The sequence below is a fragment of the Sebastes umbrosus genome, chromosome 7 (genome assembly GCF_015220745.1).
Source record: "Sebastes umbrosus isolate fSebUmb1 chromosome 7, fSebUmb1.pri, whole genome shotgun sequence".
Classification (NCBI taxonomy): domain Eukaryota; kingdom Metazoa; phylum Chordata; class Actinopteri; order Perciformes; family Sebastidae; genus Sebastes; species Sebastes umbrosus.
In genome coordinates, this window is record NC_051275.1 from 9,025,545 (window position 1) to 9,041,403 (window position 15,859).

At 41.0% G+C, this 15,859-nt stretch overlaps 1 protein-coding gene across 3 annotated transcripts in view; it reads left to right on the plus strand.

The window, feature by feature from the left end:
- Nucleotides 1-13,286, plus strand: part of LOC119492108 (RNA-binding protein Musashi homolog 2-like) — a 71,715-nt gene extending 58,429 nt beyond the window's left edge. Inside the window, exons 10-15 of one of the 3 annotated variants that reach the window (XM_037776481.1) lie at nucleotides 1,006-1,080; nucleotides 7,600-7,662; nucleotides 8,764-8,967; nucleotides 10,030-10,187; nucleotides 10,939-11,015; nucleotides 12,720-13,286. In XM_037776481.1, the coding sequence (XP_037632409.1) occupies nucleotides 1,006-1,080; nucleotides 7,600-7,662; nucleotides 8,764-8,967; nucleotides 10,030-10,187; nucleotides 10,939-10,980 (542 nt within the window). In that variant the 3' untranslated portion in view covers nucleotides 10,981-11,015; nucleotides 12,720-13,286. The remainder of the gene's footprint in view (nucleotides 1-1,005; nucleotides 1,081-7,599; nucleotides 7,663-8,763; nucleotides 8,968-10,029; nucleotides 10,188-10,938; nucleotides 11,016-12,719) is intronic. The other 2 variants (XM_037776482.1, XM_037776484.1) reach the window with 2 other exon arrangements.
- The last annotated feature ends 2,573 nt before the right edge of the window (nucleotides 13,287-15,859 follow it).

A 15,859-nucleotide genomic window follows, 5' to 3' on the forward strand; every position in this document is an offset into this window, starting at 1 on the left:
ATAAAAAATACATGTAATGTGAACACCTGTGTCTACTTATGGCAATATGCATGGATTCAAATAGATCTCATCAAAAAGGAAGACGAGGTATCGGCATCAGAAGAAATGATGACTAAAGACAGGAACCCAATAAATTCTATACAAATAATGGGGAAACTGGGGGGAATTTTCTCCAAGAAACTCAACAGTCGATTAATGGAAAAGACTGTGTCTGCAGCTTCAAACAGCGCTCATGTCTGCGCCGGAGAGAAAAATAAAAGTCTGAGATGTGATAAAAGGAAGTGGGATGATCAGAGGTTCATACTCATGCCATAGAGGTACAATTGCTCTACTTCAGACGGATTACAAAGTTTGACCCAGATATTTCCATTATTATTTTGGGGCTGCAAGTTGACAAACAGGACGATAGGGTTACAGTTCCTATAGGGCTATCCACTTGTGATTGGATCACCCAACAACACATGTTAATACCAGGTCTGACCAGGGCCTGAAACCCCCTCCATTCACACCTCTCCGATGTCAGCGGGGCTGCATCCACCGCTCTGTAACTTTCAGTCAATCCAACAATCGCACCCACTTCACGCCATGATTGGCCAGGTGTGTGGAGGTGAGAGTATTGGCAGGGTTTTAACTTCTCTCTCAGGTTCTCTTTTTCATTCTTCACACAGCTTCTTCCATCACTTGTCATATGAACAACTGAGTGCAACTCCATGAAAGACTGAAAGTGATATGACATGTTGCCCCTCAACAGGGTGGGGCAACACTTGATAAAAACTAGTTTGTTTCAAGAACACCCCACCCTTTAGGTTCCCCATTTCCCAAGTCTGCCTCACCCTTCACATTTTGGGCCACAGTCCCCCTTTTCATTCAGATCAAAAGCCAAATGGTTGCATTCTAGCTGCAAAACGCTGCAATATGTGGCCAGAGAAATGTGTACATTATTTTATTATAATGTTTAAATTCAAATTAACTTTTATAAACATTCATATCTCGCCTTCTCTCCAGGTTATCCTAACATTATAGCTACATACAGCAGAGGCTACACCGGTTTTGCCCCAAGCTATGGCTACCAGTTCCCAGGTAAGTTCTCTTAAATTATTTGATTCCTCCTTTTACACACTCACACACACACACACACACACACACACTTAAAGGACCCTTCGTAGCAATCCACACAAAGCAGTCTATTCTCAGTGAAATGCAATCCCCCTTTCTCTCCAAATTTGATTTGATAAGATCACACTAAGCTATTATTTCCCCATTCACTACCTATAAATACCTTTAAAATGGGAAATGGAGAGCTAGTAATCAGCAAGCCACACTTAACACCAGATTTCATGCTTTATTTGCCATATAGTGGGAGGTGGGCTGGTGTGCCAGTTCCCTGTCTTGCACTGATGCCAACATGTGACAATACTTTCTTCTGATATCATACAGAGAGAATTCCTTTGCAAGTAAAGCAGTATTATTATTATTATTATTATGTAATTATTTAGTTTTAACAACAAGACAAGGATTGTTTAACAGTTTAATAATCACACATGTTCATCCAATTAGATATTTTCAATTAAATATTTGTCTGTATTGCTGACTAAAGCCGGGCCAAACAGGCTGCTTGAGCAGCACGTGACGTCAGCGTTTCTGCTGCTGCGCTGCTACTGCCAGACGTTTCTTTCTACATAGAGATTGCCTTTCATAATGGCCATTTCATTTCATTAGAAATGTCATTTATATTTATTTTAGACAAAAAAAGGTTAAGAAGCATGTGATCATTTGTAAATAATAGTAATAATCCACAATTAAAAGCCGGAGTTAAAAAATAAATATGAACTTTTTTCATGCCTGTGACATTCTACAGATATAGACGATGCAACTGTAGAAATGTTGCTGGTACGATGTCAATATATGGTCAAAAGATCATATCTTTGCTGTGAATTGCATGCAAAAAATAAATAGGCACGCACACATGCTGCTCACGTTCACAGTGTGTCCCAGCCGTTATTTAAAGGTCCCACATATTGTTCATTTTCAGGTTCATACTACATGTATTTCTATTAGAGCATGTTAACATGCTGTAAAGTAAAAAAACAACTTTATTTCCATCATACTGTCTGCCTGAATATACCTGAATTTACTCTCTGTGTTAAACGCTCCATTTTAGCACATTTCAGCGGGATTGCAACGTAATTGTGTTGCTAGGCAACAGCTTGGGTCCATGTTTACTTCCTGTCACCTGCTGTCATTCACATACACTGCAACTGGAAATAAACTGGGACACATTTAGAATGTTTACTTTTAAACCTGTGAAATGGTCTATATTTGTGACATCACAAATTTACAGAAATCCCGATGGCTTGTTTAAAGGCACAGTTTCTAAATGCAGGCTGTGTGTATTTCTTCGTGGATTGAGCGTTTCGATGCTTTCACAGTATTTATACAGCATTTAAACCTGCTTTATAATTAAAAAAAAGACATGAAAATCGCGCTTTTAACAATATGAGACCTTTAATGCCGTTGTTACTAATACCCGTGCGAGTTGAGCATTTACTCTTAAACAACTAAAAATGTCATCACCAGGAAGAATACCCTGGGATACAGGAAATTAATGAGTAGAAGACATGCAGCATGCCTTGCAAGAGTGCTGCGATAGCATAGTAAACTAACTATGCTGTTATCTTTGGGTGGTTTTAGGTCTCTTGAGGGTGGCTCACTTTTAAGGACACATCACCATAGTTACATAAGAAGAATATCTAACTTGCTGCAGAGCAGGAGATGCTTTGGAAAAGCTCCAGAGGGCATCTGGTGACCTTTTCCTTTGTTACCATGAGCATGTTAAGTGTAGTCAAATCAGAACCAACTCAGTGTTGGGCAGACCTCATTATACATACTTGTAATTACAGCCTTAAGTCAACAGTAAGGCACTTTAATGTGTTTCATTTTACAGCAGGAAGTGGAAATATGTGGCACACATTGTCCGTCCCTCCCATTCTTGTGAATGCGTTATCTCAGGTGGTCAAAGGTCAAAGGTCACTGACCTCACAAAACACGTTTTTGGCAATAACTCAAGAATTCACATGCTAATTATGACAATTTCACACAAGGGTCTAACAGGATAAAATGACGAGGTGATGACATTTTGGACAGACGTGGATGTAAACAGCAACTTCACTGGTTGGCGGAGGCATACAACCGTGAGGTGGTAATACTAGTTTCATGTTTGGTTGGTGCAATGGGGTAAAGTGGAGCGGCTGGGCCCAAATTAATTCCTGTTCCTCCAACTATGCGCAGTGTGGACAATTTGCTATGCTGGAATGCTACCTGTCCTGAATGAAGGTAGTAAACCTAGATTGTGACACAGTGAACCTCTTCAAGACAGGGCCTCAAGATCAAGTACAACCCATTAGGTCAGTTGATATTGTGGTTTAGTGGCACACAGTGAGCCTGAAGCTTTTGGGCATAGGGAGTGTTTTCTGCTTTTAGCCACCGAAAAACCTGTCTGAAATGTAATCCGTGTAGATGAGGTGTAACCAGGCGTACAGACCGAAAACAGCAGTGTTGAAAAAAAAACTTGGTGGGGATGCGTCGTGTCACTGTGACATCATTTTCACATTCATCTACAAAATTAGCAGGTACAGTAGAACAAAAGTGTCCAAAGTAATCTGTATGCAAACTCCACAGAGACGAGCTACAGCTTCAAACCTGAGACCCTCTTGCTGTGAGGAGAAAGTGCTGAGAAACAACTGAGCCACCTCCCTGCAATTTGGTCAAGGTCACTCCTGCGCAAACTTGACAACGAGCTCACTGTAGCCAGGTTTTTTGTTTTTTTTTTTGGTTAAATCTTTGCGATCTTCTTCTTCTGTCTCCCTCTTTCGACCGCATTATTTAAAACACAAGAGATTGGGATGGAAATGAGCTGAGAAATGGAGCGAATGCTGGAGGAGTCCCATGGTGTGACAAAGCCAGAGGAAACAGGATTAAAATATGTCACCCTCAGGACTGTGCTGCCTTCAAGGCCACAGTCCACAGCCCACCGGGGAACACAGCAGGCTGCTGTCATTCTTCACACTCTTTCTCTCTCTCACACACACACACACACACAGCTGATGGCCCACTAGGGTTGGCCAAGACAGCTTGTCAAATCCCAGCCTCCTCCAACTGCGATGTCTCCTCCAACTGCCCTTGCTCATCAACAGTGCTCCATGTGTTACTGATGGCAGAGCGTTGTCCCCTGAGGCTGAGTGAGGGATCAAGGCCTGCACTGAGTATGCAGCTCTAATCACAACTATAATGCTTCGTGTATATGTTTCCACAATGACATTCTCCGCACATCACCAACCGAACAGTGGATCTGCCTCGACAGCACATTACACTTGTATATCGATCCTTTCATTCCTGCCTCATCCAATGCGGGACCCTTTATAACGACCCCTTTTTTTAAGGGAGAGCTGATTGCCTTCGGTTAACTTTTTCAGATTTTGCTCTTAATCCCATGGCTCCTCCCGTGAAACGATTTTTGCCTTTTTTTTCTCCCTGTTCTTCCCACTCATTCACTTTCCCTGTGATTTCCTGATTGTACCAGAACGACCTTGGTGCTCGGACGTGAAAAGGTGAAGCCTTTTTTCTCCACCCGTCTTTCCCCTCACAGTGTTGAGGGATTTAGAGTAGCCGGCTCACCGTAGAGGTTAAAAATTGACTGTTGAGAAAGCGAAGAGGCTCATCTTTTTCTCAAGCACTGCCCGTAATCCTCGCCAGGGACCCAATTCGGAGGAGGTCGAACAAGGTGGCTCGTGTCGGTGTGTGTTTGTGTGAAGGGCTGTGAGTGTTTATTCTGCCACTCCGCTTTTACTCTACCAGCTGTTTCTGGCTCCATTTAACACAGTTTCATGGATTCAGAGTCAACTCCCATAGGCATGTCCTGTTTTCACAGTGCTTTCTTGAATGTAGAATTCGATATTTGTGGGAGACAGAGTGCTGATGGTAAATGGCAACAGTAATGATTACACGTCATGCTCCCGTGTTGGTATTGCTTTGGTATATTTGCTATAGACATTTTAAACCAGTTTCCATGGGTTTCATTACTGATTTTTGTTCCTGTGTTGGTCTGTGTGTGCGTGAGTGTGCGAAACTTAGGTGTTATGTACTGTCCTAATGTACTAGCAGACACACATTGTGATAAACAATAATTCCAAGTGCAGCTTCAAGGCTTTGTACTGTAGTGACTGGAGAATATGGCTGTGACGGCATACGCTGTGCTGCAGTGAAGTCAGTTGTATTTGGACTACGTGTCCATTCCTGTGGTGGGATATCAGCGAGAGTGAATGGCATCTTCCACAGCTTTCTCTGGCTGCTTTCCTGTCCTTTGCCCATTTTATACAAACCACTTTTCTCTTTGTCTTTCATCACAGTCCATTTTTGGTGGAGGACATGTTGGCCTCTGATGAGACCTGAAGGTTGTGGCACTGCAGTGCGTGCCTGTTTATGCATGTGTGTGTGTGCTATAGTGAAGCGCCAATGTCACAGGCTCTTAGAAGCAACTTCCTCTGCAGGCCCAGCTAATAAAAGCTTCCCCTTCTGCCGTTCTTTATTCCCTCTTTCTGCTTACCTGTTTGTTGACGAACGTGCCTGGGATGTTTCACTTTTGATTAAGTGCCTAACCAAGTATGCAAACAGATAATCAGTGGAGACACACAAACAAAAGGCACATACACATACATTGCTGCTCTCTAACACAAAATCGTGCAACATCTTTTACACAGAGAGACTAGAGCTGACGTCCATAGTTAAACATACCTCAAAGGGAGATTATCAGCATGGGAGTGGACAAATATGCTTGTTTTATGCTAATGTATATAAATATATGTGTCAGTCACACTCTTGTGTGCGTCACCTCACTGTTTTGACCGATACTCGCTCGCGTCTACGTAGTGCGAGCAACAGGGCGCTGACTGTCGTTGACTTAACGGCCACAAGTTAACTGAGTTAACCAGCATTTCTGATTCTTCCATAGAGTCCCTTTAACCTTAAAATCAACTCTTAACTTTTAAACAATACAGACTCAGATACACACACATTTAAAAACACCCTATTGGCTAGTTTGGAGCTAATTTATCCACACTGTTAAGAATTTCCCAGTAAAATAACAGTAAAGAACTGACAGCAGGGCTGCCTTTATGTTACTGTAAAATTAACATTATTATACTGTCGCTGAAATTCACAGCTTTGTACTGTTAATGAAAAATACAGTTTGAACTGGTTGTTTTTTATTAATTTCACATTATTTTACAGTTAATTTACTGTTTAAAGATACATTATATAGCTGTTTTTCCACCTTTCTTTTATATTATCTTACTGATTTGTTTTAATTCACTATTTAGGTTGTATTTTTTACATACATTTTAATAAACATTATTTTTTTTCCTAAATGAATATACTTAGCAGGTTACAGACATAGGAATAGTCACACTAAATACAATTAAAGGCACTTGTTAGGAAAAAGGCTATAATAGATTTGTTGACACTTTTCCCAAAATGTCTGTCTATAGCCGTCTACAAGCACAGAATGCAAACCAGAACAACATGTGAGTGAAGAACAATAAAGCTAATTCACTGATTTTACAATCATGTACAATGTACAAGCCTCACATGAGCAGATCAGGTCCCAGAATTAAAAAAATACTGCATGAAACTGTTACTGATGATACTTTAGACAGTTGATCAGCAGTAAAGTGATGTTTTTTAAGAATGCATTATAATTCAGTTAAAAAACGGCCTATGAGTGTTAAGTAATTTAACAGGTTTTCTTTTGTGTTAACAGTAAAGCACTGTTTTTAGCAATAACAGGTTAATACTGTTGAAATCCTGCTGTAAATTAACAGCAGTCGTTTACAGTGCAGGGTGGATTATGCAGATGATGTGTGTTTATGGAGCAGGCTGCCCCTCAGGCTCAGCACACTGTTGCCAATCAGTGCTGCGCTTCCTGCATGGAGACAGTCGTCTGAATACCTGTGACTGGGTTTCACACAGTGATTACACTGTTACTACAACATATACAGTACTTTAAGCCATGCTGTCGGCGTGTTGTCAAAAATCACACTGTATTGGGGCAGTGACTATGGAAGTTTTTATTGGACTTTATTAGTTGTAATCCACAGAAGACAATCCACAAATGTGTACCTTGATTTCACGTCTGAAGAGAGCATGTACTACTCAGCCGTCTTTTAAGTGGTTACGCCTCTAATCTTGACCGCACAGCTGATATGTACGTGGTTTGTGTACATGGCGTAACAGAAGTGCATATTTAACGGTGTGTAGACGGAGTGTCTGATGTTATTAGGCTATAAGTAAATAAAAAGACAACAAATCGATCTTCTTATCTTGTTGGTTTCCTATTCTGTCAATATGGAGACACAACAAGGTCGATATTATTCAACATTACAATAACATATTACTTCTACGTTAAGAAAAATATAGATGCATTTCTAGAGTGTTCAGTGAGCCCCCCGAAATTAAAATGTAGCCATTGTGTGTCATGCTGTTGTAGCCACATTCAGTAATTGAATAAATGAATCTTGATTGCCCTCCTCTGTGTTGTTTTCTCAGGCTTCCCAGCGACAGCGTACGGACCGGTGGCAGCAGCAGCAGCAGCAGCAGCTCGAGGCTCAGGTAGGACCCGTGGAAGAGGCAGCGGCCACACGGCATACGAGCAGAATGCAGGGAGCAGGTAAAAGCTCTGTTGGTATTCTGTGTGGCCTGACGCGCTCTCCATGTAGTTTCTCACTTCTCTGGTCTGCCTTGCTTTTCCTCAACCACTTCTCCACTTCTCACAAACACGCACACACACACACACACACACACACACACACACACACACACCTTAACACACTAATAGCTGCTGTATGTACTGCTTGTAAAGTGGAGGAAAGAGTGTCTTCTCTATATATTTATATATATAAATATATATCGTAGCTTCAGAGAGAGAGACATCACTTACGCGGCTTTTGGGTGTGTAGTCTTTCTTCTTATTATTATTATTAGCATTTCCTCTGCAAAGCAAAGCCTTTTAGAAGAGTGAGGCACAATCGCTGAGTAGAGGCCTTTTCAACCAGCTATTTCTCTAACTCCATCTTACAAACCTGTCAGTGTCACATCTAAAATGAATTAAGACTTTTCTTACTTATTCTCATTGATTTATGTGCACAGCCAAACCTAAATTATTGATCATTCTTAATCATCATCTCCTTATTTTGCTTTAGCAATGATGTCTGCTCTGTTGCTGTAGCAGTGTATTACATTATTAAATATAATTAATTTGAGCTGATTTATTAATTCTGTGTTTAGTTGGTGCTGGTTCTTGGGTGATACTATGATGCCTTGATAATATACAGTATTTCACATGAGCTCAACAGCAGGGAGACATCAGGATGAATCTATGTGAACAGTAGTCCTCAGATTGTAGCTGCAGAGTGTGTTAGTCCTGGCTGTGTCTATAGTATGTTTTCTTGAATGATGCTTTGATACATCACAAAGGGTAGTTATTAACTGGTGTGATATTATTTTTCTTTTTTTTCTCAATACATTTTGACTGATGTTTTTGTGGATTACAACACATGGCCCGTTTTGACAGCAGGGAGGGAAATAACAGGAAGACATCTACACAGAGACTATAAGAAGGTCATTATAAATATCAGAGATGGAGTCCCAACCCCTCTCCTCCTCCTCCTCCTCCTCCTCCTCCTCGTCCTCCTCCTCCTCCCTGTCTCCCAGGGTTCCCTGATTATGGGTTGTATTCGGTAGCCGGGGCCGGCGGTGACGTCCGGGGAGGAGCGCCCTACTCCCTGGCCGACTATGGCTCCCTGGGGGCCCAGGCTGCTACTCAACTCCTGCCCAGTGAGCATGCCAGCTCAGCCTGCAACTCTCCCACATCCCTCCAGCACCACCTGCACAGCCCGGACCCTTTTAAGAGCCCAGGTGTGTATCTCCATGTCTCTGCTCATCCCACACATACATGTAGACTCACAGGAAACAACGACGCAACAACAACTTGAGAAAGAGACAGAAGTTGCCTAAACACCGCATGCATCATGCACCATGACGCTCTATGTACTCCTCTAGCATCAGTTTTGGACTTGTCAGGGAGGGCGTGTCAGTATCTGCTCGGTACATAGATTGTGTCTTTCCAAAATAAACTTCCAGAGTAGGTTTACTTAGCTTTGAGGTTTACTTGGTTAGGCTTAGAAAAAGATTGTGGTTTGGGTTAAGAAAAAGTGTGACTGTTACGTAACGTAAGTTACTTAATAAAACTATGCTAGAATAAGTCAATATTGACTTGTTTTCACACTAGGCTTGAACAGTGGTCTCCTGGGTGAAAGTCCTGTGTTTGTTTGACCCATCCGTCCTCCCCCCCATCCTACTCTGACTTCTTCATAGTTCGTCTGTTGTTACTACCGTCTAATAATGACAGGGATGGGTTTACAGTGGGTTGAAAGCCCAGTGCGTCTCATACAGTGTGCAACTACGGGTTCTGAAAAGTGCCTTAAACTTGCATTCTTTCTTTTGCATTTTGCCTTAGAACTTTAACCCTTTCACAGTGTGTTTTCAGTTCATGAAAGTTAATTATAACCTTTTTGGTCACCTGAAAATGTCTTACTCAGCGTTCGGTTGTCCTATAAATATTACATAAATGACTGATGCAAAATAGTTGGATGTGAAAGTAACCACAGGAATTACCCCTTCATGTAAATGCTAAAACCTGGTTTTGAAATTAAGTCTATGACAGAAGAGAATATGCCTTACTGGTGAACTGAAAGATCCTCCTCTGCCCCTTTCACACAAACAATGCTATCGTTGTTTGTATCAATTTACATTTTTATCATATTCATGAAAAGAACTCAGATATACTGTCAATTAGATGAAGATTGTGTGAAATAAAGTTTCTTTCTCAGTGTATGCCAGGTCACAGTCAGCTTTCATCTCTGAGTGCCAGTTGTGTTATAATGTCTCCAGCTAATCTGTCTCCTGGCCCTTCCTCAGCAGGAACCAACCCAACCCGGCCCGGAGCCTTTCCCGGTGCCAACAGTCCTGGCCCTGTAGCTGACCTCTATGGAACCTCCAGTCAGGACTCAGTTGTGGGCAACTACATCAGTGCAACCAGCCCTCAGCCAGGCTCTGGCTTCAGCCACAGCATTGCTGTGAGTATATCTCTTTTTCATCATCATCATCATCCACCTCATCAAATCACTTGAAACATCAGTCACTCCTTGTGACTAAACTCATTCCTCACTCTCGCATTATCCTTATTTCACCACTGATTACAAAGACAAATGTGAGATAGAAAGTAGTCAGGTGAAGATCATTTGTCCAACCCTTGAATCAGTTCTGTCATACTCTGTGCAATCACTTTAACTTCTGCTTTGTAATTCATGCTTATGTTCCAACACACCACCGTGAAATGTCTCGATTGTTGATAAAAGCTCAGTTTCAATTTCATGTATTTCATTTTTTTAAAAACAATAAGCAGTTAGACTGGGGCTAAAACACAAGCTGGTTACCGATTGTCTTGTTATTTTGCTAAGCGTGCTTCAGAGACATGAATTATCCAACAGTATTCTGTTATTCTAACCACCATGTCTGACTAATTTGAACTTGAACACATTTTCCAGTATGAATTTATGCAACCAAAGTAAATCAATCGCCATATCCGTAGTAAAATACGTAAGGTAGCCTATAGATTGTGGGTCACAGTTATTACAGTTCATTAGATACCAACCTGGAACCAAACTGATGATGTTCTATTGTCCTTTCTGCTAAAGTAAGAGAGATCAATTTCCATTCATGCTGGCATCACATCCTATGAATAAACTACGGTCACCAGTAGTTTGCTACTTTTTACCTTTTTTTTCCAAGAAATGCGTACTGACAGTTATTAATTGTGCATTTTAGGGTCCATTGATTGCGACAGCTTTTACAAATGGATACCATTGAAAGCTAACAGGTGACTGGTTGCCATCTCATTGGAGGTATTTCAATACAATTTCTATATCACAACCCTATCTGCCCATACAAACATGTTTTGTTCTTTTACACATCTTATTTTCCCCGTCATTTCTGCTCCTACCATATCCCATCATATTTATTGTGGACACTGTTTCTATATAAAATGTCACAGCTATCTGTGCATGCATGCATACTTTTAAAAAGTTTTACAAGAAACCTTTTTTTTCTTCAAACTCTGCTTTACTTTACTCTCTGTTGCTTTCTCGGACGTTTGCCCAGTTTGTTTGGAATTCTAGAAGGAAGGGCGGAGGATAGTGTTATTCATCCACGTGGTTCCTTCTCTCCTTTTACATATTCAGTCTGGAAATATCTTTTTGTGTATGTCAAATAATTATAAAAGGACCTTTTACATTTTGTTTTTTACTTGAGGCTCATACATAAAATAATGCATCTTATATGCCCCGTGGCATTCATTCTGCGTTGGGACTGTATGTGGTCAACAAACCCATACTGCCGTTTGATAAATTATGCAAAGTGTAAACATTTAATGATGAGCACAGAGCTACATTTGCGCTTAAATGTTGTACTTATTTTGATGAAGAGATGCAATTATGAAACATTAGATAAAAACAGACTTGATTTGACTCAGGTATATATGACCGTACGCCATGGAAATTGCTTGTGGTAGCTTTAACTTCAGTTGATGAGCCTTTGATAGTCGAGCAGATTGCTGAAGGATAAAGTCCTGTGATTAAAACATTTTGCCCCCTTATAATGATACCACCAAGTAGGCGTATTGTCGTCAGTAAAAAAAAAAAAAAAGCAGGATCTTCCAGGGTATTAATGTGCTGCTCTAACAGCCTCCACTCTTCTAGTTTTGGTCTTTCCACCAGATGTTGAATTTGCTGATTTCCTCCCATTTAACCACAAGAGCATTAGTGAGGTTGTGTAGAAAAGTGTACTGATTTATTTTTCCGTTGTTTTAATTGTTATCAAGCCTTTTTTACAATTGTGAGTTTTGAGTTTGATCCTAGCCAACTTGCCGCAGTTGGAATGAACTCTCTGCGCCCTACTCTCTCTCTCTGATCAGAATCCCTGTCCTTAATGGAGCTATCAAGCCAGCATCCCACAGATACTATCTTTCTTACAGAGGTCCAACACTGATATTGGCCGAGAAGGCCTGACTTGCCCAAAGTTGTTGGATGGGGATGGGCTCCGTGCAGGATAGTCCAAGTTCTTTCACAACAAACTGGGAAAAGTATTTCAGGTGGCTTTGCAGACAGGAGACATTGTCATGTTGAAATAGGAAAGCGCCAAACACAAGGGATTTAGGCATTCTGAAGCAAAGCCCACAGGATTGATTGATTGATTTGTTTATCTGAGTGTCCTGCACCAGTTGGTGACCAGCCCAAATGGGCTTACAAGACACTGGACAACAACAACAACAACAACTAGGATAGCCACATGACCAGTCATGACATACAGTTCCACACATTTTCCTACAGGAAGTAGGTTGACGTCACCCTTTAAAATGAGCCCAGCGTGGCTCCCTGAAACCTACAGATACCTTGTAATGTTGTGTGTGAAGTATAAGGCATGCTACAAAGAGATGCTGTTAATGCTTACTGGCTTTTAGCTGTGTGCGTCTGTGCTGCCAGCAGAATATTTCAGGAGGCTGGGGGTGGGGGGAAGTCAAGCCGGAATTTCTAAACTGCTTCTGTGTACAGGTGATGCCATCCAGCAATAACCACTACAGAATCCACACAGTGAGTCAGAGCGGAGGTGGCACCAGATGACAGTCCAGACGTGGTATAAAGCCTGAGCTGCTGTGGAGATCCCTCTGATTTGTATATCCGGTATCCTTGTGTAGAGAATTTACTGGTTTAGGTTTTACTTTTTTTTTTTAAAATTGTGACATTTTTTTGTCTTGGACTTAAAATCAATAATGAAAAAAAAATGTTTGTATTTAGTTCTGAATATTTTCAAAAAAAGCAATGTACTGTCACTATACCTTCTTGTGTGTGTCTACTGAGACACTGTGGTTACTTGTCTTTTTGTATCTTTGAGTGATTGAAAGATTGTCAGTTTGCACATATAAAGACATCTGATGTGAACCAACGTGGCTCAGTGGAGACAGGATTGGTTCATGTGTCAAAACACAAGACAAACCAATAGTAGCTTTGGTTCCAGCAATGTGGTCACTAAAAGTACCTATTTTTGGCAATAAGAGGACGACACTATTTTCACAGTCCTGTTTTATAAATGTTTTGTTGTCTGGAGTAAAAAAAAAAAATAGAAAAAGTTGTTCTTCTCATTCTATGTCAGATTTAAATAGAAGTGTAACTTGTGTTCGAGTCATTATAGTGGTTTAGAGAGGGACAGACATATTTTTGTGATGGTTGATTGGGCAAAAAGGCCACGTGACGCTGGGTGGGAGGACATCATCTGTCCCACCAGAGACAACGCCTGAGGAAAAGATAATCCCATGACAGATCAGGCACTGCCGGTTTGCTCCGTACATTACTCTTTGCTTTCCAACTGTGGCTACTTTGATACCAGCATATTTGTCTACATGATGAGCTACAGTGTGCACAATTACAAAAAGACGACACAAGGTTGTTGTTGTCACACAAACATCTGTAGATCTGCACTCTGTGACACGAGCTCTTCTCACATTTTTCTGACACTGCAACTCTGAAGCAGCTCTGTAGCATGAGAAGAAACAAATAGGCCTTTCTCACGGCAGACACTTTCACTTGTCGAAGTAGGAAAAGCACAAGGCTGCGGTCGAAAACTCAAAAAATTACATCCTAACGTCTTTTCCTAACCACTTTTCCTTGACCTCGATGGAAAACGTCATGAGGTCAAGGAAAGATGAGAAGGAGAATTTAGAAGGACTGAGGAAAAGACAACCGCGGTGTTAAGAAAATCCTACTGCACTTACACTATAGACTCCGTAATTATGATGCGACTGCGGCGGATGTTAGTGATGCAGGTCTGCCGTGGTGAAACCACAATGTTCTGAAGATGGACTACAAAAGGCGCTGCTTCCCCCCGTGCGTTCTTAAATAGATTTTTCAGTGACAGACTGCTTCACCCGCGATGTGTGAAAGAGAGACACCACAGGTCCTTCTGCTGCTGGAACACTTTACATAAACATATACAGACGTAGGCAAAGTTGTTGGTAACGTTCCGTTAAAGAGAGAAAAACCCACAATGGTCACTGAAATAACTTGAAACTGACAAAAGTAATAATAAATAAAAATTTACTGAAAATTAACTAATGAAAATCAGCTGTTGCTTTTGAATTGTGGTTCAACAGAATCATTTTAAAAAACAAACTGATGAAACTGGCCTGGACAAAAATGATGGTAGCCTTAGAAAAGATGTAAAATAATTTGACCATAGGGACATATTAAACTAAGGTGTGTCCTGTAAATAGCATCACAGGTATCTTCAAACTTGTAATCAGTCAGTCTGCCTATTTAAAGGGTGAAAAGTAGTCACTGTGCTGTTTGGTATCATGGTGTGTACCACACTGAACATGGACCACAGAAAGCTGAGGAGAGAGTTGTCTCAGGAGATCAGAAAGAACATTATAGACCTTCATGTTAAAGGTAAAGGCTATAAGACCATCTCCAAGCAGCTTGATGTTCCTGTGACTACAGCTGCACATATTATTCAGAAGTTTAAGGTCCATGGGACTGTAGCCAACCTCCCTGGACGTGGCCGCAAGAGGAAAATTGATGGCATATTGAAGAGACGGATAATACGAATGGTAACCAAAGAGCCCAGAACAACTTCCAAAGAGATTAGAGGTGAACTCCAAGGTCAAGGTACATCAGTGTCAGATCGCACCATCCGTCACTGTTTGAGCCAAAGTGGACTTAATAGAAGACAACCGAGGAGGACACCAAATCATAAAAAAGCGAGACTGGAATTTTCCAAAATGCATATTGACAAGCCACAAAGCTTCTGGGAGAATGTCCTTTGGACAGATGAGACAAAACTGGAGCTTTTTGGCAAGTCACATCAGCTCTATGTTCACAGACGAAGAGATGAAGCATCCAAAGAAAAGAACACTGTACCTAATGTGAAACATGGAGGAGGCTCGGTTATGTTATGGGGCTGCTTTGTTGCATCTGGCACAGGGTGTCTTGAATCTGTGCAGGGTACAATGAAATCTCAAGACTATCAAGGCATTCTGGAGCGAAATGTGCTGCCCAGTGTCAGAAAGCTTGGTCTCAGTTGCAGGTCATGGGTCCTCAAACAGGATAATGACCCAAAACACAGCTAAAAAAACCCAAGAATGGCTAAGAACAAAACATTGGACTATTCTGAAGTGGCCTTCTATGAGCCCTGATCTAAATCCTATTGAACATCTGTGGAAGGAGCTGAAACATGCAGTCTGGAGAAGGCACCCTTCAAACCTGAGAGAGCTGGAGCAGTTTGCTCACGAGGAGTGGGCCAACATACCTGTCGACAGGTGCAGAAGTCTCATTGAGAGTTACAGAAATCACTTGATTGCAGTGATTGCCTCAAAAGGTTGTGCAACAAAATATTAAGTTAATGTTACCATTATTTTTGTCTAGGCCAGTTTCATTAGTTTGTTTTTTTAAATGATTCTGCTGAACCATAATTCAAAAACAATATCTGATTTTCATTAATTAATTTTCAGTGAATTTTTATTTATTATTATTTTTGTCAGTTTCAAGTTATTTCAGTGACCATTGTGGGGTTTTCTCTCTTTAACGGAACGTTACCAACAACTTTGCCTACGTCTGTAATAAAGGATTATCTGATCTAACGTGGACAACCGGTGAAAAATATCACTTCATTACTGAGGTTGGAAATGAAATAAACAAAG